This window comes from Chenopodium album, chromosome 16 (assembly GCF_948465745.1).
Source record: "Chenopodium album chromosome 16, dcCheAlbu1.1, whole genome shotgun sequence".
In the NCBI taxonomy this organism is placed as follows: Eukaryota; Viridiplantae; Streptophyta; class Magnoliopsida; order Caryophyllales; family Amaranthaceae; genus Chenopodium; species Chenopodium album.
This window is the reverse complement of record NC_137849.1, coordinates 46,632,494-46,658,729: the sequence shown is the minus strand read 5'-3', so window position 1 is coordinate 46,658,729 and position 26,236 is coordinate 46,632,494. Positions and strand designations below refer to the sequence as shown.

Here is a 26,236-nt window from a genome sequence, read left to right as displayed (position 1 = left end):
AATCTTGTCTCTTGATTTAACGAAACTATGATTGTATTTGCACTCCAACATACATACGAAGTACTTCGTATAATATATCATCAAGTAGGGTCTTTTTAAATATACTGTTATATGTGTATTTTTTTCTTTTTTTTTTAATACTCGTTCAATTTTATTAAATAAAATACTACATAACTCTGTGAATTACTGTGTGTAATCTTTTTTTTTTTTTCAATGTCTCACAAATAATACTCTAAAGTTATATATAATAAATAATAATAAATAGAGGTAGTATAATTATTTTGCAACAAGCAACCGGGAAAAAGTAATATTGCGCTATATTTTCCAATATGATGTTAATAAGATTGAATACTCGTAATTCAAAGTAGATATTTGAAGTATCTAGGTCATTTTAGGACTAAGACTTTGTTATTGTGGTTTGTTGTAGTATATACTTCAAATAATATGAGTAAAATGAAACACTTCGCTCCTCGGCAATCCAACTAACACTTCCTGCCACCTTACCATGCTGCAACCAATTTACTGTTAGCTGAGTAACCTTACCAACTTACCAAGCACTGGTACCCTAGCTTATAAGTTTTTTTTTTTTTTTGGGTGTTTAGAGAGTCACAAGGGCTGATGAGAATCGATTCCAAGATCTCTTGGAACTAGAAGGGGAGCTCTAACCGCTTGATCCATCTCTCACTCTACCCTAGCTTATGAATGTCATTGTCACACGAAGTACATGTTTGTGGTGTCTTGGATAACATGGCAGATAGAGGTGCACAGCCGGAGGAGCGCGAGGAAAGTAGTGGCGGGTGTGACCGTGCCAATGTGTGGTGGGAAGAGCTGGCGTGATTCACGTAGGGTGGTTTGAAAAAAAAAAAAGTGGATGTTTGGGTACGAGTGAAATGTAGTGGTTGAATTAACATACAGTACATACATTAAGATCCTAATTATGGAGTAAGAAACATGAATGTGTGTTGTAAGCAAGAGATTGAATATCGAGGTTGGACGACAAGAACAACAATAAACCCAGCGTCAGTACTTGAATGAAGCTTAGTGATCGATAACCCATGCATTGTCGTCAAAGCTTAAGACAAAGACAAAGGATAATTATTTTATCTCTTCATTTATCAAACTTTACCAAAACGACAAGGAAGATAATACGGACAAATGTTGCTAAGACAATTAAGGCAGCTCATTAAGGTTAGGATTCACTCAACATGATAGCTAAAAAAAAAAAATTTAGTATTATCTCCGTTTCATATTATTTGTAACGAATAGACATTTTTCACTCATACTTTATGTCAAATCATTGCAAATAATATGAAATGAAGGTAGTATAATAAGGTTTTTTTTTTTCTTTTCATTTGGTCATTCTTAAAACAAACTTCATCCGTTTCAATTTACTTGACCTATAGTCCCATAACACGCAATTTAAAGAGTTAATTAAAGAAGAGAAACGATATTTTTATTACAAACAAATAAAACCACCAATAAAAGGGATAAATTGGGGTTCCATGACATTAATTTTTTTTTTTATTTAGCTTATGTTTATCTTCTTTAATCTCTTTCTTAAATTGCGTGTCAAAGGGCTATAGGTCAAGTAAATAGAAGCGGAAGAAGTATATTGTACCTGTTTTTTCCCTAATTTTTGTGAAGTTACGATATGACTGCAAGACACAAACCTATTATCCCTTTATAAGCTTCAAAGTTCATGGGAAGCTGGATAGGGTTTCCATGTAAGGCTTTTTTATTCGCTCATTCTTCATACACATATTGTGCCTTTTTACCCTAATATTTGTGGAGTTACGAGATGACTGTAAGACAGAAACTTGTTGTCTCTTTGTAAGCTACGCATACATTCAAACCAATAGTATTTGAGAAAATGTAGAAAGCATTAGGACTAATTATCTTACAAAACATAGTGAGCTAAAATAATGGCATTGAACTCTAATGAAGTTTAATAAACCATAGCTTAGCTATTTAGACCTTCATGGAAACGATAAATGACTTTGTTGTAATTTGTTCGAAGTCCAAAGATACTTCCGTAAATCAATATCAAAGCCTTGTGGAAATCAAAGTATAGCCTCCTAGATGTTCAATTGTCTCTTCTACGGTATATGATAGAAGTATATATGACACTGAAATCAATACACTACTAACCCATAACAAAAGCTTAATTAGTACCACTCAATAAAATATAATTAAAACTCTAAATTATCAAAGAGAAGATCGGTTTAAAAATTTAAATTAATTCATTTGAGACAATTCTACATTGCAGCTAATAACTACTATTGTAACACCTAACATAAAATAAGTATACTCATAGGACTGTCAAATGGGTCGTGTCGTGTTGGATTCGTGTTCGTGTCGATAATAAACGGGTTGAAAAACCCTTGACCCAAACCTAACCCGTTTATTAAACGGGTTGAAAACCCTTGACCCAAACCTAACCCGCTTATTAAACGGGTTACCCGTGTAACCTTTTACCCACATAGTATGTAATAAACTAATTAATATTCAATTAAAAAAAAAAAAACAGACATCATTAGTTCATTAAAGATATTACAACAATTTTAAGTTAGTAATTTTAACAATATATACCATAAGGGTTTAAAGTTAGTAGTTTTAACTGTATAACCATACATAAGAATTATTTCAAATTAATCGCAAAATTAGATTTATACAAAAGATGAAAATTATAATTTTTTCGCCAAATTAACTGCCAAAAAATTACCAAAATGTATAAATGGTGTCAAGGTAATTTACAAAATTACAAGTTTTAAATAAAAATTTTTAGTTTTTTTTTACTATTCAATTAATAGATTAAGCGTGTCGGGTTCGGGTTGACGAGTTGTCGTTCAACCCATTTATATAATTGGGTTATACGTATCGGTTTCTAGTTGAAATTTTCAACCCAAACCTAACCCGTTTACTTTCGTGTCGTGTCCGTATCGACCCAATAATGTAAACGGGTTTAAAATTCTTGACCCAAACCCGCTTATTTCGTGTTGGGTTCATGTCGGATTATCGTGTCGTGTCAGCTTTTAATAACCTTATATACTCATTTGAGATTATATATTATACTACGTATATTAGTTAATTACCGATAAAGGAAAGACTGTTGTACTTTGTACATATAAATGAAGGCAAAGATCAACTCATTGAACTACCTATGCTTAGTAGTTAGTATCATTAGTCAAAGTAAATTCTTTGCTAAACACGATGTCGACAAGTAAAGGTTAACGATCCAAAAGCTAATTAAAGATAAATAAATTTTAACTTACATATATACATATTAAAACCGAGAAATTAGAGTAACTCAATACACTTTAACAAGATCGGATATTTAGAAGCAGAGAAAATAATACGGAGTACTAACATACGTTTCAATGAGATTTAAAAAATCCTATTGTTATTATAATAAAAAAATACTTTATTTTATTTTACATTAAAAGTGAAAATAAAGGGTGCACTAAACTAAAATAAATTTAAGAGACAAAAACAGTGATGAGTAGTGAACAACAAGCTTCCACTCTTACACAACCTCTCAATTGCAAACAAGTAAGAGGAGAGAGAAAGAAGAGAGAGAAACTAACAGAAATAAAAATGGTTATAAGCTTCACAAACTCTCAAGCCGGAGAGGTGTGTGGGTCTTGCTGTCTTTTTTTTTTTTTTTTTTTTTTTTTTAATCTAACTTACATACTTCTGTTTTTTTAAGTGTTGAGCTGTGAATCTGTTCAGTCTTTTTTTTTTAAAATGTTTTTTTATTTTAATTTAATTTTATAAATAAAAAAAAATGCCTCGAAAAGGAACTTTTTTAGCACCTTAAAATTAGTTTATTCAGAGCATCAAGTAGCAGCGCACGTGCAAATGTGCAATCCTTCAGTCAGATCACCAATATGTTCACTCATTAATCACCTTCTTCTATGCACACTACTCACTACTCACTACTTCTAACCTTCTCCAATCTTCACTCTTAATACATCATATATCCCAACCCCCTTAGCCCTAGTAATGTTTATATACAGCCTTAAAGGCCGTTATGTATAGGTGTATCCATGTAATATTAATTCCGTGTTTTTAAATATAATCATACACTGTCCATCATTCAGTGTTCAATTTTAGCTTCTTATGTACCACTATCCAACAATGTTGTATGTGATGCCCATGCTATATTGTCTAGTGTGTATTAAGTTGATGCTAATCTCTATGATTATGGTCATGTAACATGTTTAGAATAGTAATTAATTTGTTTTTAATTATGTGATAAAAGCGAAGTTATGGGAATGAATGATGGTAATGCGTGCAGTGAGAAAAAGTTGGTGGGCGCTGAGTTGCATGTGAAGTAAGTACAAAGAAAGTGATCAAAGACTCTCCCTACTTTTACTCTGCTTATTCATTATTTTTTGTTTTCCTAAAATATATGTTTATATACTTCTTTCATAATTATAATTAAAGATGGATCATAAGTAGTTTAAGGTTTTGGATAATTGACCCACCTTTTCTAAAAAAAAAAAATAATAAAAAAAAAAACATTTAATTTGTTAAATTACAAAATTTATAATACTTCCTCCGTTTTGTTTTATTTTAATTACTCTGTTATTTTTAAAATAGAAACAAAAAACTTGATAGTTTTATATGTTTATATTTAACTCGGTCATATAACAATCACATAGAACATGGAGAGAAATAGTAGAGGTACTGAAAACGTGGACAATTTTAATTTTTAAAATTATAATGTTCTTGTATATATATGTTATATGATCAAGAATTCAAGATGAAGTGTAAAAACTTGAAATTAAGCAGCTTTACAAATTAAATTTCACACATGGACATTAGCATCACTAATGTAAGTTGATGGTTTATCACAAATCAATAACAAAAACAAAACCCATGAAAATTATTAACATCCAAAGTAATGTAAGATCAAAGAAGGGAAAATTAAACAAAAGAAAATTGTCCAAACAAACATAGATAAGGCAAATATAAGGAAATAATAAAGCAGGATGATGAGGGATAAACTTTCTCTCTACTTAAATTGTGAGTAGTAAAAGTTTCCAACTTAACAAAGAGCTTCATTCATTCAAACAAAAGAAAACTAAAACATTCATTCACTTATAATTAACCCATCAAAGGAGTAAAATGTACTAACATTTGATCATCATAATCTCAATAAGGAGGTCGATTATTAGGAGTACCCCAAAAAGCCTCAGGTGGCAATGAATTCAACAAGTTTGGTGGCAACCCTTGTAGTAAATTCCCTCCTCCTCCTGATCCTCCACCACTTCCGCTTCCATTATTATTATTATTATTATTATTATTACTACTGGGATCGCCCATGACTTGCCCTCCTACTCCTCCAGGTGGCGGTGACCCTAATCCATCGCCACCATTATTCCCAGGGCCTACTCCTGGCATCTGGGCCCCACCTCCCTCTTCTTCCTCTAGTGGTAATCTCTCATAGGCCGCGTTCCCAAAAGACGCGGCCATAACCACTACAGGGCCAGATGCCAGAAGAGGCCCTACAACCCCGCCCCCAACCACCTGGCCTTGACCTCCAGCCAGATAAATGGTAAGTCCAGAAGCGGCAGGTGGAGCTGGGGGCGGTAAAAACGACCCAGATAAAGATAGAATTTCAAACCTCCCATGTAAGGTAACAACAGCACCCGGTGCCCCCGGTTGCCGGAGAGTAACATTTGCAACAGTTCCCGTTCCACTTAAGATACAAACCCCTCTTTGCTTACGACGAGCAAAGTTAGTTATACTATCCATAATATCACACCCGTTAGCAACTTCCATAACATGAGATCTAAGAGCATTAGCACTATCTCTTGTAATAATAATAGGTGGTTTGGGTTTGTTCTTGGATCCAGCTGGTCTTCCTCTAGGCCGTCTTTGGATCTCTCTTTCGCCGTCTCCTCCGCCTTCGTTCTTGCTATCAGCAGCCCCCGAGTCGTCTCGTTCCCTCTTTAGACTCGATTTAAGGTCGCTACTACTTCCGCTTTGCTCAGCTTCCGAGCTATGATGCTGCTGTTGTTGTTGTTGCTGTTGCTGTTGATGTTGTTGTTGAAGTACAAGTTGCGGTTGTTGTTGTTGTTGTTGCTGTTGTTGCTGAAAGTGGTGAAACTGATGATGAGGGTTTAGATGAAGACTATTGGAATGAAAAGGAGGAGGAAGAGGCCTTCCATGAGCAGTTACTTGATCCATATTATCGAAATCAATAAAACCAACCTTAACGATGAAGGACTTATATGAATTATTAACCCTAATTAACTAGAACAAGAAAGAAAGAAAAAATGATGATTAGAAGCTAAGAATTAAAATTTTCATATTTGAAAAATGGAATTGATGGAAAAGATAATTGGTAAAATTAGGGTGAAAAGAATCACGGAAAAAATGCAAGAAAAAGAGTAGAGCAACGTTTTAGGTTGAGAATGAAGGGAGAAGAATGAAAGTGTTGGAGAGAAGAAGTTGAAGATTGGGTTAAGTTTGAGAGGAGAGAGAAATTTTAAGAGAGATGTGTGCTTTGATGATATATTTTTTTGATGAGGGGTAACAAATAAGAATCAACAAAAAAAAAGGGGGGGGAAATTTGGGAGAGTTGGGTTAGGGTTAGGTCTTAAAGGGTTAGGATTTTATTTATTTTATTTTATTTTTAAAAAGTTATTTTAATTTAATTTTTGTTGGGGTGTAAGAGGGATTAAGGACATAAGGTTGTTAGAAGATGGGTTATGAGAATTTGTGTAAGGAGAAAGGAGGAAAGGCAGCATGCGCATGGGCGGTGACTACTGACTAGTGAGTGAATGAAAACAAATTATTAGATGGTGTTGGATTTTTTCAAAAATTTTATGGTATTTTGGTCTAAATTTTTTAAATTGTGAAGATTAGAGCTCATGTGAAACCATGTAAAAAACTTATAGAATATGTTTTTTTTTTTTTTTTTTTTTAATTCCATTGTATTTGAAATAAAGGAGATATTGTTATAAACACTACCGAAGTATATGGTACACTAAGAGCCTGTTCTTTTCAGTTTAATTTCAATTCAGTTCAGTTCAATTTAGTTCCTAATTTCCTTCTCTTATAAACAATTCAGTTCATCTCCAATCAGTTAAGTTAAGTTCAGCTCGGTTCAGTAAACCAGAATAAGCTCTAAGGGTAATTTTTACTCACTTAGATGATTATTCATTTATTAAATCATCAAACTAAAAACAAAAACTAATTTTAATTTAGTTGGGTACACCGTGCACTCAGGTGTATATAAAAAGTTCTGTAAATAAGAACTCATGTATATGAATTCTGATCTATAATCCTTGTAGTTATTTTATTTTACTCTGTAACTTAGATAATTAATTGAAAATTATTGTATTTGTATATTAAGTTTGGGTAGTTCTTATTTTACCTAAATTAACAAATGTAAACTCATTTTAATTTCGATCTTAATTTGTTTTAAATTTATATAAACTAAATTCTCTCAAACTCAATTTATAAGACCTTAATTGTCTCAAAATTAATGAAAAATAGTTGAAGGAAACAAATCAATGTTAAGTGGTGTGGTTTAGTTTAATGTGTTGAACCTAATTAATCATATATATATATATATATATATATATATATATATATATATATATATATATATATATATATATATATATATATATATATATATATATATATAATCTTATTAAGTATCCTCTTTATTAAAATTATTATACTTCGTATTCTCAATATATACTAACTTTGAGAACTCATCTATACAATCAAATCAGTACAATTTCTATTGTACAACCGATGGTATGATCTGATAAACTCCCTAATCAATCAAGAATATGTAATTAATGTTCATTAATTTAGGGGAACTTGAAGAAAAAAGATGAATGGCCAAATGGGGTTGTATCGTGTGAATTAGTGTGAGGAAACAAAAGAAAAGAAAAGAAAGTGCCCCTCATCTCAAAAATGGGACCCTCCCAGATACACTCCAAATTTGTCCCTATCCTCATATTTGGTTGAATGATGTTGACCCATTTTATTAATATGACCTAATTTAAACCCTGCCCCCTAATATATCATCCAATTAAACACCCCATAACCCCACCAACCCAATAATTTAAATTATTAATTAATTAAACATCTCTCTTTTCTTGTTGTTAATTTTAGCTCCTGTTAATAATTAGGTTGTACCTTAATTAATGAGTTACATACATTTAGCAAACTTGTACAAGTACATAATAATAATATGTTGTCCATTTTCCATCCCTCATCTCTCCATGTCTTATGTTATATATGATATATATACACCTTAATTAAATAGTTATCTAATTACAGTACCGTCTTTTAATTTTAAACTATTTATTGTCTTCAATTTGCGTAACTCATCACGTACTTCGTAACAAATTACTGTGTGCCATTTTATAATACTCCAAATAAACCAAGCAGTAGTTTAAAAATTTAGCAGCCAAAATAAGTGGACTAGAATTGAAGTACATTGTATTATGGCATTATATGATCTTGTATGACTATGATTTCTGCTATGGTATATATTTTTGGGGATAATGTTTATCGTATGATAGTTGTGGCTAGTCTACTATGGCTATTTATGAATTTTTGCCACATTTACTGTTTTCTTTTGATGTTTTCATTTAAGACCAATCTTAACATCTGCATACTAAAAAAAACTTTTTATCACAAGATAATATATCAATAATAACTAATAGATGTATTGTAAATAAATCAAACAGGGTTTCATATTTTCACTCAGTTATGATTTTAAGAGAAAAATGAAGGATAGAAGAGTGTTAATTAGATGCGATCATGTTCCTAAATGGTCAAATCAGTCTGCAGGTCTGTTCTGATTTACTAAACTGAGCTGAATTAAGCTGAACTAAACTAAACCGAACTAAATTAAATGTTTTATAAGAGAAGGAAATTAAGAACTGAACTTGATTAGAGCTAAATTAAAATGAAAATAAACGGAAGAGAATAAATCCTTTAATTTAGTCAAACATTGACAATAAGAAAATGACAGTCCAAACAGAGTCTTTGAACTTTGAAGACAAAAAAATAACAAGTAGAAAAAATAGGCGTTATTACAAACAATTTCCTGATATAGAGGGGATGAAATAAAATTGGAAAAACCAGGAAGAAAGAGAGAGAGAGAGAAAGAGAATGGTGCATGTGGAAGAGCTAATAAGATGATGGGGGGATGATCTGATTATGGGAAATTGGAGTCGTTTTACGGGTCTCAACACCCTTTCTTGCTCAGGCCGTGTCTCATGGCCGTCTCCCTTCTTCTTTTTGGGTCCCACTCTCCCACCCTTATCATATGCTTACCACGTGTCCCTTTACCCCAATTTCATTACCATTCACTTTTATTCCCATCCAGGGATTACTGTTCTTAACCATGACTTAGGTCCGGAATTAATAGTTACGTAGATTCATTATTTGATTTAAATTATTAGTAATATAATATGATACATTGTGGTTTAGATGTATGGAGGAATTAACTTGTAACTTTGGATGGTCCGGTGAGCTCATATCATGTACGAAGTATGTAATTTAGGGGGATTTTTTCACCTGATTTTCACTGATTTAAACTGAGGTTAAATGAACTTATTATAACTTGCATTTTAAGACTTTGTTCTGATTTACTAAAATAAGCTGAAGTAAAGTGAGCTTAATTGAATTGTTCATGAGAGAAGAAAATTAGAAACTGAACTGAACTGAATTGAACTGAAATTAAATTGAAAAGAACAAGTCCTAAGTAGCTCTTGTTAATACTCCTCATAACTTACTTACTTTTCATAAACTTATCTTATTTAAACTTATTTGAACATGTTTAATTAATAGAACACAACCTTAAGGTGGTGGATTGATTAATGGTTACAACTCTTATTAATTAGTGACTTTGACAGATCAATCCAAATAAGAAAGATACTCGTTACATATAAATTATGATTAATTATAAAGATGAGAATAATGTACTGTAGTACATAGTTTGTGCTGTTAAGATTAGTGTAACGATAAAGCACTTGTGTCAATTCAAATATTCAATAGTAGTAGATGATACAAAGTAAGTTTCCATGTTAATATGAGTCAAATATTCCATTTTGAAATAGTAAGAGTTAATATTAACTTTTCCGATGAAGATTATTGTTACACACACGTATGCATTAGCTGTTGAAAGAAACGATACAAGTTTTGACACTGAAATCAGAGTCTAAAGTTTGTTCAACGGTTAATATATGGGCCAAAGTTCAGTTTGAATCAATAATTCCCAAAAATGTAAAAATAATACTCCGTAGGAGTAGAAAGAATTTCAATTTTCAAATACTACATAAACTTGATATTTACGGTAAGAAACTGCAAAAAATACTTATTTTTCACTAACAAACATTTGATCTGATATTTGTTTATGTAGTAATGCACACCCTAGAGTAATAGTAGTAATAACAGATTTTTAAAATATGGTTAAAAACAAGTAGCATGAATATTTTACTTAAAGGCTTTAAATTCTATTCAATATATAAGAAGACTACTACGTATATTACTTAAGGCTTGTTCAGCTTAATTTCACTTCAGTTCACTTTAGTTCAGCTTCAATCAGTTCATTTCCTAATTTCCTTCTCTTCAGCTCATAAACAATTCATTTCAGCTCTATTTTATTCAGTTCAATTTAGTTTAGTTCACCTCCAATCAGTTCAGTTCAGTTCAACTCAATTCAGTAAATCAGAATAGACTCTTAGTTAGACTAATTCAAATTAGAACAAAATGGATCCATAATTGGCAGAAAATTTTTCCGACCGACAAATTATATTATTGTGTAGTGTCTCCTGATCAAATATAAGACCTTTAATTAAGTTGAAACAATACTCTTATCAGCCAATTCAAATAGGTTAAGGTTTTAGAGAGACAATATGGCAGCAATGCAGCATATTTATTATGTTACAAGAAACAGTCAAGTCATAACTCATTCACGTGCCCTAAGGTTAAGAAAACCCAAAAAAAAAAAAAAAAAAAAAAAAAAAAAAAAAAAAAAAAAGGAAAAGTTAAAGCGCTGCGCATTAATCGTAACGCGGTCTTTGCCACCTACAAAACGCTGCGTTTCAATGGCGGAATGTAAGGGTAAAGTGGGGAATAGAGAGATAAAGGGGGCAATGAGGCTTATCTGCTACGGAGTAAGGAGTAGTACACATGGATTTGGACATGCTCGTTAAGCTATTATGTCTGTCAGATGCATTGCATTTGCTGCCCTTTTTCTTCTTCTTATTTGCTTTCATCAACAACTTACTGTACATTGGATAATTCCTAAGTTTTTATTTCTTGCTTTAGACATAAGTATTAAAGAGTTCATCCAAGGTTATGATGTCTTGGAACTAAAGGTGTCGATTTGGGGATCTGATTCAAATCAGATCGGGTATGCATGATCTATTTCAATTTGAGTCATGTTATATTATTGTATCTGTGCAAATCAAAATTTAAATCAAGTTTTGTTTAGGCTGGGTCGATCCTTATGTTAGTTTTTAACACCTTTATTTAGAAGAAAATGAGTTAGCAAATACGTGGAACATCCCATTAAAGAAAGCACGAGTACTACATAATAAGTAATTTTGCTGCTAAGTGAGCTCAATATGACGTTCTTTATCCAAACCGTGTTACACTAAGCTAGCTCATCCACATTTCAGCCTGGCCTCAACTCCCACGCTGCAGTATATCGATTACCAACCTACACCAAGAGCTAGCAATTCACTCGATCCAATAATCATACTACGCGCCTAGCTAAGCCAACTCTCCTCCGGTGCGTGGTTTCTACAGGCGCCTATACTATGCATTGTACAGACGTTTCTCGCGGAAAGAACATATTATACAAATGTAAAGAACATATATCTATAGTGAAAGGAACATACTATTAAATAATAATGAACACATACCTAAAGTAAAAAGAACGTATTTTTACCAAAAAAGAGTGAAAAGAATATATTTCCATGTTCTTTTATTGTCAGTGTAATGTACTTTTATTTGTAATATTATGTTCATTGCTTATTGTGAAATGTTCTTTGAATTTCATCTTTAAATTATGGTGGGTATATATAAATAATGTTTATAACATAATATTATCATGTTCTTTTTGACAAAATGTTCTTTATTAATATTATAGATGTTCTTTAGATAAATAAAAAATAATAACAAAAAAATAGTTGTTCTTTACAAAACAGATATATACTCTTTACAAAATAGTTGTACGTTCTTTACAAATTAGCTACATGTTCTTTCTGCGTTTTTTGTATGTACCAAGCATGGTACCACCGCCTGTACCTTAAAATTTTCAACTCTCCTCATCCAATGTAATCGTTTCATCGAATGTAATATTATTGTGCCTGAACTTATCTTTATGACTTATTTTGTTTAAACTCTTGACTGTATCTGAACTTGTTGTGTCTAAAATTATTTTACCTAAATCTTTTTTTTTTTTTTTTTTTTCTAAAATAAGTCAAAATAATCTTATAAGAACACAACTGATCACAATATTGTTACTACACGGAATAGTTTTTAATGTCAAAAAAAAAAAAAAAAAAAAAAAGTCTGAAATTAAATACCCAATATTCATTATAACCCTCTCTATCTTGTCTCGTATAAGGTTGTCAACCCTCACACTAACCAAATCTCCTTTCACATAATTACATACATTCATACTATAATTAGTCAAAGATGGAGAAAAATAATATCCACAGTTTTGTTACCCTAATATAAGTTCAATCATACATGATCTTCGAAGTCAATGGAACTTGATTTAATTTGTTGAATTATAAAAAGGCGTTATTCAATCAAATCTATCAAACCTCCTAAAAGGCTAAAATAATAGCTTCTCTTCTAATTACAATGATTGTTTCTTTAGAGTATGAATTTAAATTAACTGTTTTATATAAAACAATTTTTTCCATGCTAATGTAGTCAAAAAAAGATTATATATTAATTAATATATATACCAAATTGTCTCACAAAATGCTCCAATATCGAAAGAGACAAAATCATACGGAATAAGCTATTATTTAACCATGCAACTCCACTTTTGTTAGTGATTTATAAACAGTTTTTTTTTTTTTTTTTTTTTTTTTTTTTTTTTTTTTTTTTTTTTTTTTTTTTTTTGATATTGTAATAATAATAATATCAAAATGAGTACGAAGTATATATAAAAACATTCCCCTATATATATACCCTCTCGTGCGGTTTTGATGTGACCATTATCTAACTTTCTTTTTTCTTATAAAACTCTTCAAATAAAAGAGGGAAAAAAAATCTTATTGATATTTTCACTTAACAAATAATTAAGGGTTAGAGACATGTATGTTAGCATGAAATCAATGTTAATATTAGAATATTAGGCCCTTCGTCATGTCATTAATTACAACTAGCAACTTTGATCTAGCAATTGGCCAAGTTGATCGAAGAACTTTAGACGAGATGTCAGAGTTCGATACTATCAGACTCACATTTAATTTGAAAATTTCTCCTTTACTTTTCCGGTCTGTGTTATAATATGTCATTTATCTTCAAGAAAACAATATTATAACGATGTTGGCATCTAATTATTTAATCAAACTAATCATTAATCTAATAAAATAAACGATGCCATGCTTCACAATCTCTAAAAACAAATGGATCAATTTTCATTGAATTTAGTGAGCAAGAAAACAATTAAGTTTTGGTGTACAAAAACAGCTAAGAGAGCATTCCCTTTAGAGAGAAGTAGCTAGCTTAGCAATATAGAGATACACCTTGAAAATTGTAGCAACTTGCAATTATATGGTGAAATATGCCAACTCAAACAAATTATTTTAATTATTTTGGTAGAAAAACAGAAGTAATAAACTAACTACTCTAAACCATGTCTTAATCAACTCTCCTTTAATTAGTTAGATAATTATCACTACATACACATAAGAGTGAAGCATAAGAAATCAAAGCCCATACTCCACTTACCAATGAATAAACTATAGTTTTTATATGAAAGCTACTTTATATTATGCAAAGATACATTACATTTTATACATATATTATTATATAGTTTATGGACCACATTAAGCAAAAACATAGAAATAAGTTCACATGTGATGAGCACCTAATTAAGTTCCCTCGAATCTTGCATTATGTTGCATGTTCTTTACTGTTTTTTTTTTTTTTTTTTTTTTTTTTTTTTTTTTTTTTTTAGGGTGGAAAGTGATTTTGAGGTTGTTCCAATTTTCCCGCCCCTAACACTTATCCTCCAATTACAAGACTTAATCCAAAAGTGGTCCTTTAATTATAGGACAAAACCTTGATTAGTTAAATGTAATTAAGAGGATTAGTAAAATAATTGGGCACTAGCGTTGAATTTAGTGAATAATAAAAGAATTAAACAACCGACCAAAAATTAAGGTGATGAGGTCTCCATGTGATGGATAGCGATGTGGTAATTGGAATCATTCTAATCACAACTTCAACTACTACTTTGTTCATCAATAATCTCTCTCTTTCTTTGATCTATTTCTTGCTGGCTTTTTGTCAACGCTAATTGTTGCTTACATATCATAGATTCCTTTGTCGTATTGTTAATTTTAACCCCATATTATTAAATTAATATTGTATTGTTATATATCGGAAGAAGTTTTAATATTATATAGAGTATTTCTTCCGTCTCATCATAAAGTTTAATTTGCTTGGTTTTTGATACTTAAGGATTCACATGTTGTAGTTTTGTTACATAAACCTATTATGGTAGTTCTCTTCTTTGCAATTTTCTCCATCATATCAAAAATAAATTAGCTTAGTACTCAAGAAGCTAGCTTATAAGTTCTGATAATAAATCCAATATTAAGTTAGTCAAGTTGAATTTGCACTATCTTTAACTATCATATGTTTTAAGTAAGGTTATATTTTGTTCACCTTATATAACTCAATTATGAAACACTAAATTTAAATTAAGGTTAATATTCAGTTATTCACATACCAATTACAACTAGTCCATGGTAATAATTCAAATACCAATTACAACTAAATTAAGTTTTAATATATTCAAATTATTTAAAACTTTGTGAATATGATGCACTTTAATTAATTAAGGGATGAAAAGATTACATACGTATTTTGTTAAAAAAAACCTCTCTTACTAGAACTACAATCTTCATTAGATAGTTGTCCATTTTCCTATTTATAAAAAAAGCTTAAGCCCGTTCATGATGATGTTACAAATCCTTTTTTAATTGAGATAAACAACTTAGCTAGGCATGAATCCCATATATTTAGTCTTAAATAATGGCCATGTTTAATATATGGACTTTTAGTGTTCTAATCATTTTTTTTAAAGGGAGGTACTAAATGTAGAAATGATTTTATGAATAGGGAAAAAAGTGTTGATAAATAATTTTTTTAATTTATTTATTTTTTCTTTTTTTTTTTTAGCCTGGTTTAAAATCTAGCTATTTTCACAAAAAAAAATTAAAAAAATAAATAAATAAAAAGCTACCCTTTCTATTTTTTTAGTATTTCATTTTTCCATCTCCAAATAACTTTTCTATCTAAACTTCATAGATTAAGATGATAAAATATACAATATTTATATTTTATAGGTCACTTTGTGTTAATATAAAATTTAAACAAAACGGGTGTACAATTAATATTGTACATTAAATATTGTACAATAGTTAAAATACTCTCTTTACAAGAGATTGACCTTGTAAATAAAAAACACTCGTGATTTATAAAATTATATGTCCTTAAAATATTTTCTTCTAAATTTTAATAAAAAAAATTTAACGAATAATAATTACCCTAAATTAGGTTAAAAGGTTAAAAGTTATCCCAAATTAGTAAATAATTATTGTACAACTAGTTGATGTAGGTAAATTTACTATGCACCAAATGTACTCAAAAGGTTTTGCAGTCAAATTAGCTAAGTGAAACAATCTCGGATACTTTTTCTAGAATAAAAGAGGTTTTAGAGGATCAACTTTCCTAAATCCCCTGATGCCAGATAAGTATTCATGATTTGACCCATTGACAGGCATGATTTGATAAATTGATAGTAAAATAAAGTAATAACAAAGCATTAACAGCTAATTATAATCCTCAATAAGATTAAGAGTCTTAATTGTCTTACCTAAAAGTGTTCTGTGTCTCCCAAACTAAATTATTGATTTGATACTTCCTACTGGTCTGGTGCTAGATGAGCATTAATTAAGACCTACATTATTTGCAACGGAGGGCGACCAAGCCCCCGCCCTCCCTGCTCCTCCAGGGCAAATAAGATATGTTAAATTCGAGAATAAAATATCAAAATTGTTTTGATAGGATGAATATAATATTACAAAGTATTTGTTTAACTAAAATCTTGCGAAAATTTTTATAAATTTGGCTAGTATCTTATATAGTTGTATTAGAAGGGTAATTGAGTATGTTCTCAAAAAAAAAAAAAAAAAAAAAAAAAAAAAAAAAAAAAAAAGAAGAGTAATTGAGTATAAGACCATTGATTTAGTACATGTTATGTCAAACTATTTATAACAAAAGATGTCATGCTCATATTAATTATCATGGGAATTAATAAAATTTTGTTAAAAAAAAAAAATTGCACATTTTAAATTATAGTACTAGTACATTTATTTGTGGGAGACTAGGCTCGTGTTTAATTATGTATTTCCAACTTCGTTGGAAATGTTATAAAAATTGGAACCTTCCATAAACATAGCATAGGTTGTATGCAAACAAAATCAGGTACTTGCATTATTTAAAGCATTTAATTATTCAGTAGCCATTTATAGGCAAATCTTTCGACAACTTTGTACTGATAAATTAAGAGAAATATATGTTTGTCCAATACTTTACTACAAAAAAATATAGTTTATCTCTGAAAAGTTTTATGTATGATTATATGAATATGAATAAGATAGTCTCTAATCTAGTAATCTCTAAGCAACCAATATTTTTTTTAACATTGGAAAGAGGCTAATCATTACCTACGACAATTGTTCAAAGTGTTAATTAATTTAATTATCAATCTTAGAAAGAGATCTAATTAATTAATTTTAATAAAAAATTTATCCGCCTAATCTAATTTTAAATTAGTAAAAGTGGTGCTTGATCTAGACCTAATCAACTGACATTTCTTACCTATTGGTTATGAATATTATTTCGAGGAATGAATAATGCACTTTCCTTATTTATAAAGTAAGATATGATGTATAAAAATAGAAATATTAAAGATATTTTAGGCAATTTAATTAATTAGATGGTAACTAACCATATGACAGACAATGAAACAAGTACACTTTAGTAGAAAATGATCAATTTAATTTTGAATAATTAAGTAGAGAATCACATTGAAATTAAAATATAAACAACTGGATGATAGTTGATGAAGATTTAGCCAAGTTGCTAGTGGATATGAGGTAATGTTTGACTACATAAAGTAAATTTTGATTATTGAAAAAATTGAAGTTTAATTTTGTTAAAATAGTGTAAGTAAAGAAGACTATAATTTACTATGCTAGTAACTCAATAATTCAGTCTATTTGGCAAATTTCTTAATTATAATAGCTTTGTAGTTACTCTTCATTGGTGCATATGACATCTTATTAATCTCATTTGAACTTATTTTTATTTAGCCTATCTAGTTAGCTTATTAAAACATAAGTATAATTGAGATTATTCGAATTCAGTTGTCATAAAGTTGACTTATCTAAGGTACTAAATAAGGTGAATATAGTAAGAAATTTATTGTCTAAAGGAAAACCTGCAAACAGCCTGATTGAGTGAAAATTTTACAAGGGGTAGAACAGGGACCAGAAGGAAAAGGACATCTCCAGTTTTTAATTTATTTAGTTATATTTGATTGTACTTCGTACGATACATTTTATAACCTCAGATACAAAAAAAAAAAAAAAAAAAAAAAAAAAGGAAGAAAAAAGCGTATATTCAAGATAAATAGTAATGGAGGCAAATTAGCTACATAAGGTATCCATTAGTATAAACATGGACTAATCACTAGCTCAGATTAGATCTTTCTTTCAAAAAAAAAAAAAAAAAAAAAAAAAAAAAAAAAAAAAACTAGCTCAGATTAGAATATGGGCCTAGCCCTTCTTCAATGGGCCGAGACAAGGAATTGGGCTTGGTAATTAAGCATTGAGTCCTACCCAAAATAACAATCAAGTAGATCTTAACTTGTTATAGTAGACAAAAATTTTGGTTAAATTTGCTGAACAAATCCCAAATGATTAATGGTGCATTTATAGGATGCTTATTACAGTTTTCAACTCTGAAACAGCCAAAGAGGCAACAGTTGAACAGTGACTGTAGCTTCATGCCCTTCTGCTGCTTATAATAGAGGACAAATGCTAGTTCATTTCGATAATATAGGGAAAATAAGAAAAGAACAAAATGCAATTCACTCCCTTAAGTATGGTTGACGCAAATAAGGGAACTGACAGACAGTTCGGCTCATCTAGCAGGGGTCCAACTGCTCAAAGAAGAACTGAAGAAGTCTCAAGCTTTAAGAGCTTCCCCAGCTTTCACAAGATCCTCAAGCGCCTTTGAAATCTGTCCTTCATTCATGCCATCCAATCGGACACCTTTTTCAACACCAAAGTCTACACAAAACAGTAAAATATGTCAAATTTGGTGGTGGAAAAATTCAGAAGTAGCCAATCAAAGAGTGAAGACATTGCTGGGACAAAAAATGTCACCGATGAGAAACATATCATTCACAATTTTTCAATCTTCCAATACCAGTTTTAAGCATCAGATTTGACAGCAATCCTAAATGCCAATGGAATAGAAAATTTTCATCTACTTTGGACACATCTACAATGTGTGTTCCTAATCTACTACTAGAACAGCATAGATAACAAAGTGCTTCCATCGTTCATCATGCGAGTATCATGTAGAATTTAACATAAGTGCTTTTAGCTGATAGCCTGAACTACAAAAGCCAGTGTCTAATTAAGGTTTGCTTTGTTTGACATCAGATTTTGGCTGTTAACAAATAATTTCTCAAGTAATGTAGATAAACACATAAGTTCATAATCACTCTCTATTAATCAAGCAACGTCCAACATATTTCTAGAAAACTTGAAATGTCCAAAAGAAGGTAATATTACAGTAATGTATCGCAATGCAAGTATAAAGGGGACATTGAGGGTCAAATTATAGGTTAGATTTAAAATGAAAAGTATGCAGAAAGAAAAGGTGGAGGTCCTCAATAGTTAAATTCTTGATAGCTATAATGTACTCTAACTCTGAACACGAGTATTTACCAAAAAAAATTAAAAAACTCTGAACGTGAGCAATTGAGAGGAATTGAATAAGAGTGGTTCATTAAATTGGAATGGATTGGTATGGAATCTCATACTAGAAAAGTATGGATTCTAAAACCCATACTAATCTAAAGTTTTTTTGTAATGTTGGAACGGATTATATGCTTCATTAATAGTATAAAGTGTGGATTCTAGGGGGAGTGGTGGGTATGGGATTCCACAGGTATGGAATAGAGTTAGAATTGCCCTTAGTTGATTGGGGGAAGAGGGCATTTCCATCGCAAAGGATTCAATCAAGCCCCCGAAATGACATTCCATACTTAAAAAGCTCGACCAAACAAAAAAAAAAAAAAAATTGATGGAATGGATTCCAACTCTATTCCAACCCATTCCAAATGATCCAACCAAACAACCTCTAAGTTTGTTAACTTCATTCCCAAGCACTCCGTTGTGAATTAAGGTTTTATGGATACAATCTTCAGATAGCACATACTCACTCACAAACCGCTGGTCCTATGACCTTCAGGATATATAGTTAAAACATGGCCAGCTTAGCAGTGTGTTATTCCATGTCATTAGATCTGCCGGTATCTTAAGATTTTGGTCAGAAGATCAGAGCTACAATGAAGTCTGGCATAAACATAGTCACCTAAACTGTGGTCATGAGCACAGCAGAATGCTCAAGAGTTCCACAACTGGAATCCCTAAGTCCCTAACATATTGGAACTTAAGAGCCTTCAAAGTGGAGAGAGCTCATGACCAAAAATATCCTAAAAACTTGAGCTGCGATGATTAATCAACAGGCGCATCATAACCGTTTTAGGGTGGTTTGATAATGGACTGAGATAATTAGAGACTGGCAAGAATTTATGACAAAATTAAGAAAAGAAAGAAAGCATGAGAAAATAGAGAAGCAGAGGCTTTATTAAAGGTGCTATTAGATCACCATTCAACAATACAACCCAAATGAATGAGATAAGGACTACATTCTGGATATCCTTCCTGATTACATACCCCCATTTATCAATACTATTTTCATTCTCTCTCCTTTAACCACATTCCATGCCCAGATCATGCCAACAGCAAGGCCTGACTGAATTCTGACAGTATCAAGGTGGTTTTTCCCCTCCACTCACATAGCATAAGAGTGAAGTGTGAAGGATTAGTGGCTGCTGAGGTCAATGTTTAACAAAAGGTAGAAGCATACAAACTCCTCTATGTGGATTCAATTCCTAAAGGTGACAGCCCCAGGTACCATCACAGAGCAGGCAATCCTAATTCTAGACTATGTGCAATGTTTTCTTGAACTTCACAATTGTGACCAGTGGGGGTGTAAATCACTTGGCATTGACCACTAGCGCTAACATAAGGAGTTAAGGACCATGGACAGGACTTAAGTTGTGATATAATCCCTCAAACAGATTTTCCAGGCTTAAGATTTTCTTCCCAATGTGGTTTTAAGAAAAGGGGAAAAGGGCATCAGAATGAAAGAAATGAATAGAAACAAAGCGAAATTTAAGATATCACAGGAAAGAAATTTGGATTACCCTTCTCAGATCAAACTGCACAAATTCAATGACTTACAAAACCAAGAAGAAAAAATACAAAGTACGAAAAGAGACTTTCACAGTTTCACCATGATAACAAAATAGCAGAAATGACATATTGATAGGAATACTAATTATCTTCACCAGCATTTCACATATATTCAGAATTTGAAAGGCCATAGATGAGCATGAAATGCGAAGGGAGAAAAGGATTAAATCAAATATAAGCGTAGGATTCCTTAATCCTTACCATATCTAGCCCAGAGCTGGGGCTCAACACCACGGCTCTCGCGAATCAAGATCGGCAATTTAGGGTTCAATGTCTTTAGCTCCTTGTAATTCTTCTCAACAAAAGTTCTAAGACAATTCAAAGGCAAGTGTAAGAAAAAGGATATACAGCTCAAATCCAAATTCACAAAAAAGCAGCTTAATTAAGGCTTTCCCATTATCATACTCAATATCATAATACAAAATAAATATACAAATTCAAGGAATCGCAAATTTAATGGGGTAAATTAATCAGCAATCCGAAAAATCCTCGAAAGCGTACCGTGCTTCAGCACTTGCAGGAGAAGTTTGGCAAAATAGGACCCGAAGCTCCTTCAGGTTCTTGGATAATTTTCCTCTCCAAGCCATGACTATTCAAACTACATTGATAAATTCCCAAAAAATTAGAAAAATTTCATCTTTGACTCTAAAAACTACAAGAATAAGAACCCAGATTACATATACTGATTCAATTATCAAATTACGCTCGAAAAATAACATACATTTTCTTCTCTAGCAACAAAATCGGTCGTTACGATCTTTCACACCTTAGTAATTATAAGCAATAGTTCAATAATCGACTTTAGAAGAACCCTAAATTGATTATACTGAGAATTAGATCAACGGTATACCCTAGATTGCGAAATTGAAATTCAATGATTACAAAAAAATAAAATAAAAATGAACATCTTACCTCAGAAGCTGCTTCGGATAGAAATATCAGAAATCGCCTCAATGGAGAATATGGAGTGTGCTTCAATCAGGTTTACGGGATGGTTGGTATGGTCAATGTTTGATAGGGATCGCTGTATAAAACCAATATACGAGTACTATTATAAGACCACTTTTACGAGTTACTGCAAAATAACCCTATTCCGGTTCCTCTCTTTTGTTGACCAAGCCATCCAACCCATCTATGAGGTGATTATAGGATGGTAAATTGTTCTCATTTAGGATTGGTAAAAAAAATGTTAAGTCTAGTTCGATGACTTGATCCAATCAATTCGTAAACTTTATGTTCAATTGTAATAATACGTGATTGATTTGTGACAACTAAGGTATAGACCTAGTTCTTCTTACCATGATTTCACTTATAGGTTCAAATGAGTTAAATAATTAATTAAACACTTAAAAGTTCAAATAGCTAAGTTTTGTGCAAATAAGTACTCCGTACTATTCTTCAAAAAAAAAAAAAGTAATTCGTACTAGATTTAAATAATGAAATTTGGGTAAAAACTATCATGTGAACTGCTAAACAACACTCCCATTTACAGGGCATCGTTCCCTTTTTGACATGGAAGGACGATATTGCCTTTGTGTAACTTGTAGTGTATGATGGTATAATATCATTCCCGACCCCTCCACTTACTACCACGTGGTAAAAAAAAATCACGACACTACCACATCCGACCCTGGCCCACCGCATTCGATCTACCACCAAAAATCCGAGTTTTTTTTTTAAAAAAAAAAAATTATTAAGCATTAGCGACGGGTTTAGGACGATGGATGATGACAATGTTCGGACACCGAAAGTTTCGTCCGAGGATTCTAAGTCGACGTACTTTTTTTAAAAAAAATTTGAAATAAAACATCCCCCTAAAAAATTAGGATCCACCTAGGTGGATATACTTAAAATTTCCAGATCCACCAACGAAGATCCGGAAATTTTAGGCGGATCTCCCACATCCGCCTAAAATTTCCGGATCTTCCTTGGTGGATCCGAAAATTTTAAGTGAATCCTAATTTTTTAGGTGGATCCAAAAATTTGGGGCGGATGTATGTAGTTTTTTTTATTGATTAATTAATCAAATTTATTATTGTAATCTTTGTATTATTATTATTATTATAATTCTTATTATGATTATTATTAATTTTGTGATTAATTGAGTAATTAGTACTAGTACTTTTATTGTTGTTGTGATCAATGTTGTGCCTTTTTTTTTCCCTTTGATTTTACTTAATTTTATTTTTTTTAGAGAAATAAAATGAGAGTGAATGAGAGTATGAGAGTTATGAGTGCCGTGGGGTGAGTCGTGGGTATTTATTTGATAGGGGTAAAAATGAAAAATCCTAAAAAAGATGCGAGCGATGCCTAGTAAAAGGGGAGCTACGTTTAACAACCCCCATTTTTATATACTTTGTTTTTTTTTTAACCTTTTTTTCTTTATTTCTACAAGCTAAGAGCAAGTTTAACCCCAAGACTTGGGGTGACATCATCATCTTGTATCTTAAGATTTATGTTTAAGACTTTTCCCATTTTTCTTCTTAAATCTCAAGCAAGTTTCAAGTTGAGTCTTGAAATTCCAAGACTCAACTCAAGACTTGAGATTGGGACCCACTTCACTTTTATTTTATTTTTATTTTTTTTTACACTTTTCTACGTATAATATGACATATATTTGAGTTTTAGGGCTAAAGTGATAAATTTGTGCAAGTCTTAGTGAGTTTTAACAAGAATTTGATAATATCATTTTCAATGGGGACCACCAAAAATGATGTCACAACCAAGTCTTAAGACTTAGGGCTAAACTTACTTTAAGAACGGATGTGAGCAATATAAGAAGCCTATAAAATTTCATTCTCCCCTTTTTGTAAATTTAATAACAGTTGGTAAAAAAATTATTAAAAAAAAGGTTATAAAATTTTAGAGCTTTTTTCCTTTTTTTTTTATAATTTTTTTATTGAGTAATTAAAAAACGATTGATTAGTACTCCGTGTTATCTTAAAAAGTTAAGGTACCCGTCAAAAAAAAAAAAAAAAAATTTAAGGTAACATTTTATTTTTATAATAAATTAAAGGATAGGAATTTTTTTTTTCCCAATTTATGATGGTAGTTAAAAGTTGAAAGGGGTAATTCGGAAAGGTGAAATTTATCATCCAAAATCCCCTTTCACTTTGTTCCTTGTTTAATAATAATATGCAATAGCTCGCTTGCCCTCGAAAAAAAAAAAAAAAAAAAAAAAAACAAGGATTTTGGTTAACAAAATTAACTACCAATTTTACTCTTGCTCCAATCCATTTTTACTCTTGCTTCCAATCCAATTATTAGAAGAAGCCAAAGAGGATCTTGGTAGTTGATAGGGATACACACAAGTATTTATTGTTTTTTTAGCACAAATGTTGGATCGATCCTTTCACCCGTTGTTTGAACTTTGAACTAGGAAGACCAACTACAATTATTTTTGTTAAGGCTCATTGCAGGCCCTACCTCCATGTCCTCTCTCAAAACATCTCTATTATGAACTAAAGTATACATAGAGGCATAGAGCGACGTTTGTAATATCTGGTGTAGTTTCAAACATCTTTAGTTGTTAGAGAATGTCTTGTCTAATTGGTTAGGAAAATAGTAAGGGCGAAATATCTTAAATTATCTTAATGAGAAAAGTGTAGTTAAGCTACGCGTATTTAAACTTGAGTGAAGCACACGATCAACAATTTGTTGGTTTAATTTCTTATATATGCTTTTGTCAAACAAAATGATGCAACCACATCATTTGCTGAAAAACAAGCAAGTCTAATGACATTTTACAAGAAAAATCATTGATATTTGTTATTTCTTACAGTAGCAAACCACTTTGACTATCTACAAGTCTACAACACTGAATGAGATACAAATGCAGTCATACTGCATAATTTTATACCACACATTATACAAATTTCTATACAAAAAAAATGAAATAACCAAAATCAAAGAAATTACATAAACTAACAATATCCAAAAAAAAAAAACATAAGCATCTAAAAGTTAGCTTCTTCCTTCATCACAAAACAAACACAAAAAGAAGTCATCCTCTTTTGGTTTGATCATCAATAATCTCATCATCATCAATAATTACCATGCATAACCCATCATCATAAGCCTGAATTCTTCAAAATTAACAAACCCATCTCCATCTTTATCAACCCCTTTAATCATAAGATTACATTCCTTAATACTACAATTAGCAAAACCTAACCTCTTTAGTACATGATGCAATTCCTTGGCTGAAATTAAACCATTCTTATCACAATCAAATACAAGAAATGCATCCATTAGATCATCTTCTTCAAACCCACCACCACCACCACCACCATCATCATGATCTTCGTCGACATACACATCATCTTCACCATTAACAACATCATGATCATGATCGCGATGATCACTTATCATGAAGACATTCATGTACTCATTCAAATCAACGTAACCATCACCATTAGCATCCAAATGTTTTAACATGGTAGCAACTTCATCACCTACTTTAGACTTATCATGCCCAAAACACAAGAGAAATTCTCTTAATTCTTGAGGAGATATCTTACCATCACCATTTGCATCAATAAATTTGAACACTAACTCTAATTGTCTACTCATTTCCATGTTTGCAAATGATGTTTTCATTCCATCAAACCCATTAAATCCCCTGTTCTTGGACTTACTTTTGCATGCTTTCATAAACTTCTTGAGAATTTTGTGTTGGTAAACAAGGGCTTTCATCGATTTTCGTGTCGAAATCAAGGAACTTTTGATAGATTTCAGCATGATTATACAAGATTTAAGGAGGGTTTTAGTAAAGAAGATATTTTTATTTTGGGGTGTTTGAGGAAAGTTGGGAGTTTTAATAGGAGATGACAACTTATATATACAATACACATTGGATTAATTTAAATATGATATAAAAAGTGGTAATAATATGATAAGATGCTTACTAAGAGTAAGGATATACATGTGAAAATTCCATGTGCTGAGCTTTATTATTAGTCTGTGTTCTAAAATAATACCGAATGATTTCAAAGATAAGTATGACCCACCATTGGAATAATCCAGATTCTAGAAAAGGTCAGCCACTTAAAAATCTAGTAATAGTTTTGTTCTTGGATCCTCTGTTGTAATCAAATTGTCTATCATAAGAAAGGAAATGCAGTACATTCAATGATTTTTCATGATTATTTGTATCTATTTCCAATTATTGTACTAGTATGATTGGGTTTTGTAATTCCACCATTAGGTGGGAAATTCAAACCTTTTTTTTTTTTTTTTTTTTTTTTTTTATAAATTAATCTCGTATGAAATTACACTTGTTATCGTCAACCAAATAACCAAATAAATTAATAGCTTGGTGGCCAGTGGCCGGTGCGTGGCTGGTGTGGTAATGCCTAGTACCTACCATACTATAA

The 26,236-nt window shown here is 31.2% G+C and overlaps 2 protein-coding genes and 1 pseudogene across 3 annotated transcripts; all 3 read right to left on the bottom strand.

The window, feature by feature from the left end:
* Nucleotides 1–5,079: 5,079 nt before the first annotated feature.
* LOC145585640 (AT-hook motif nuclear-localized protein 22 pseudogene) lies at nucleotides 5,080–6,204 on the bottom strand (annotated as a pseudogene).
* An 11,950-nt stretch (nucleotides 6,205–18,154) lies between these two features.
* LOC145585638 (NADH dehydrogenase [ubiquinone] 1 alpha subcomplex subunit 2-like) lies at nucleotides 18,155–21,896 on the bottom strand. Of its 2 annotated transcripts, XM_081642344.1 has the most exons (5): nucleotides 21,774–21,841; nucleotides 21,583–21,673; nucleotides 21,363–21,459; nucleotides 21,063–21,169; nucleotides 18,155–18,599 (listed from the first exon to the last, which is right to left on the bottom strand). In XM_081642344.1, the coding sequence occupies exons 3-5, from the start codon at nucleotides 21,446–21,448 to the stop codon at nucleotides 18,496–18,498; spliced, it is 297 nt and encodes a 98-aa protein (XP_081498470.1). In that variant the 5' UTR covers nucleotides 21,449–21,459; nucleotides 21,583–21,673; nucleotides 21,774–21,841; the 3' UTR covers nucleotides 18,155–18,495. The 2 variants fall into 2 exon arrangements, with proteins under 2 accessions (XP_081498470.1, XP_081498469.1); XM_081642343.1 differs by lacking the exon at nucleotides 21,583–21,673 and having other exon boundaries at nucleotides 21,774–21,896.
* A 2,543-nt stretch (nucleotides 21,897–24,439) lies between these two features.
* LOC145585637 (putative calcium-binding protein CML18) lies at nucleotides 24,440–25,766 on the bottom strand. The gene has a single exon (XM_081642342.1). It carries the CDS (start codon nucleotides 25,599–25,601, stop codon nucleotides 24,912–24,914), a length of 690 nt encoding a protein of 229 aa, XP_081498468.1. The 5' UTR covers nucleotides 25,602–25,766; the 3' UTR covers nucleotides 24,440–24,911.
* Nucleotides 25,767–26,236: the final 470 nt, after the last annotated feature.

What these genes read in the sequence shown, in the direction of transcription:
- LOC145585638 (XM_081642343.1), bottom strand. Translation starts at nt 21,448, where the DNA reads ATGGCTTGGAGAGGAAAATTATCCAAGAACCTGAAGGAGCTTCGGGTC. An exon ending in CCTGCAAGTGCTGAAGCACG is followed by an intron (nt 21,170 to 21,362) that starts GTACGCTTTCGA and finishes GAATTGTCTTAG; the next exon opens with AACTTTTGTTGAGAAGAATT. An exon ending in CCAGCTCTGGGCTAGATATG is followed by an intron (nt 18,600 to 21,062) that starts GTAAGGATTAAG and finishes TGTTTTGTGTAG; the next exon opens with ACTTTGGTGTTGAAAAAGGT.
- LOC145585637 (XM_081642342.1), bottom strand. Translation starts at nt 25,601, where the DNA reads ATGCTGAAATCTATCAAAAGTTCCTTGATTTCGACACGAAAATCGATG.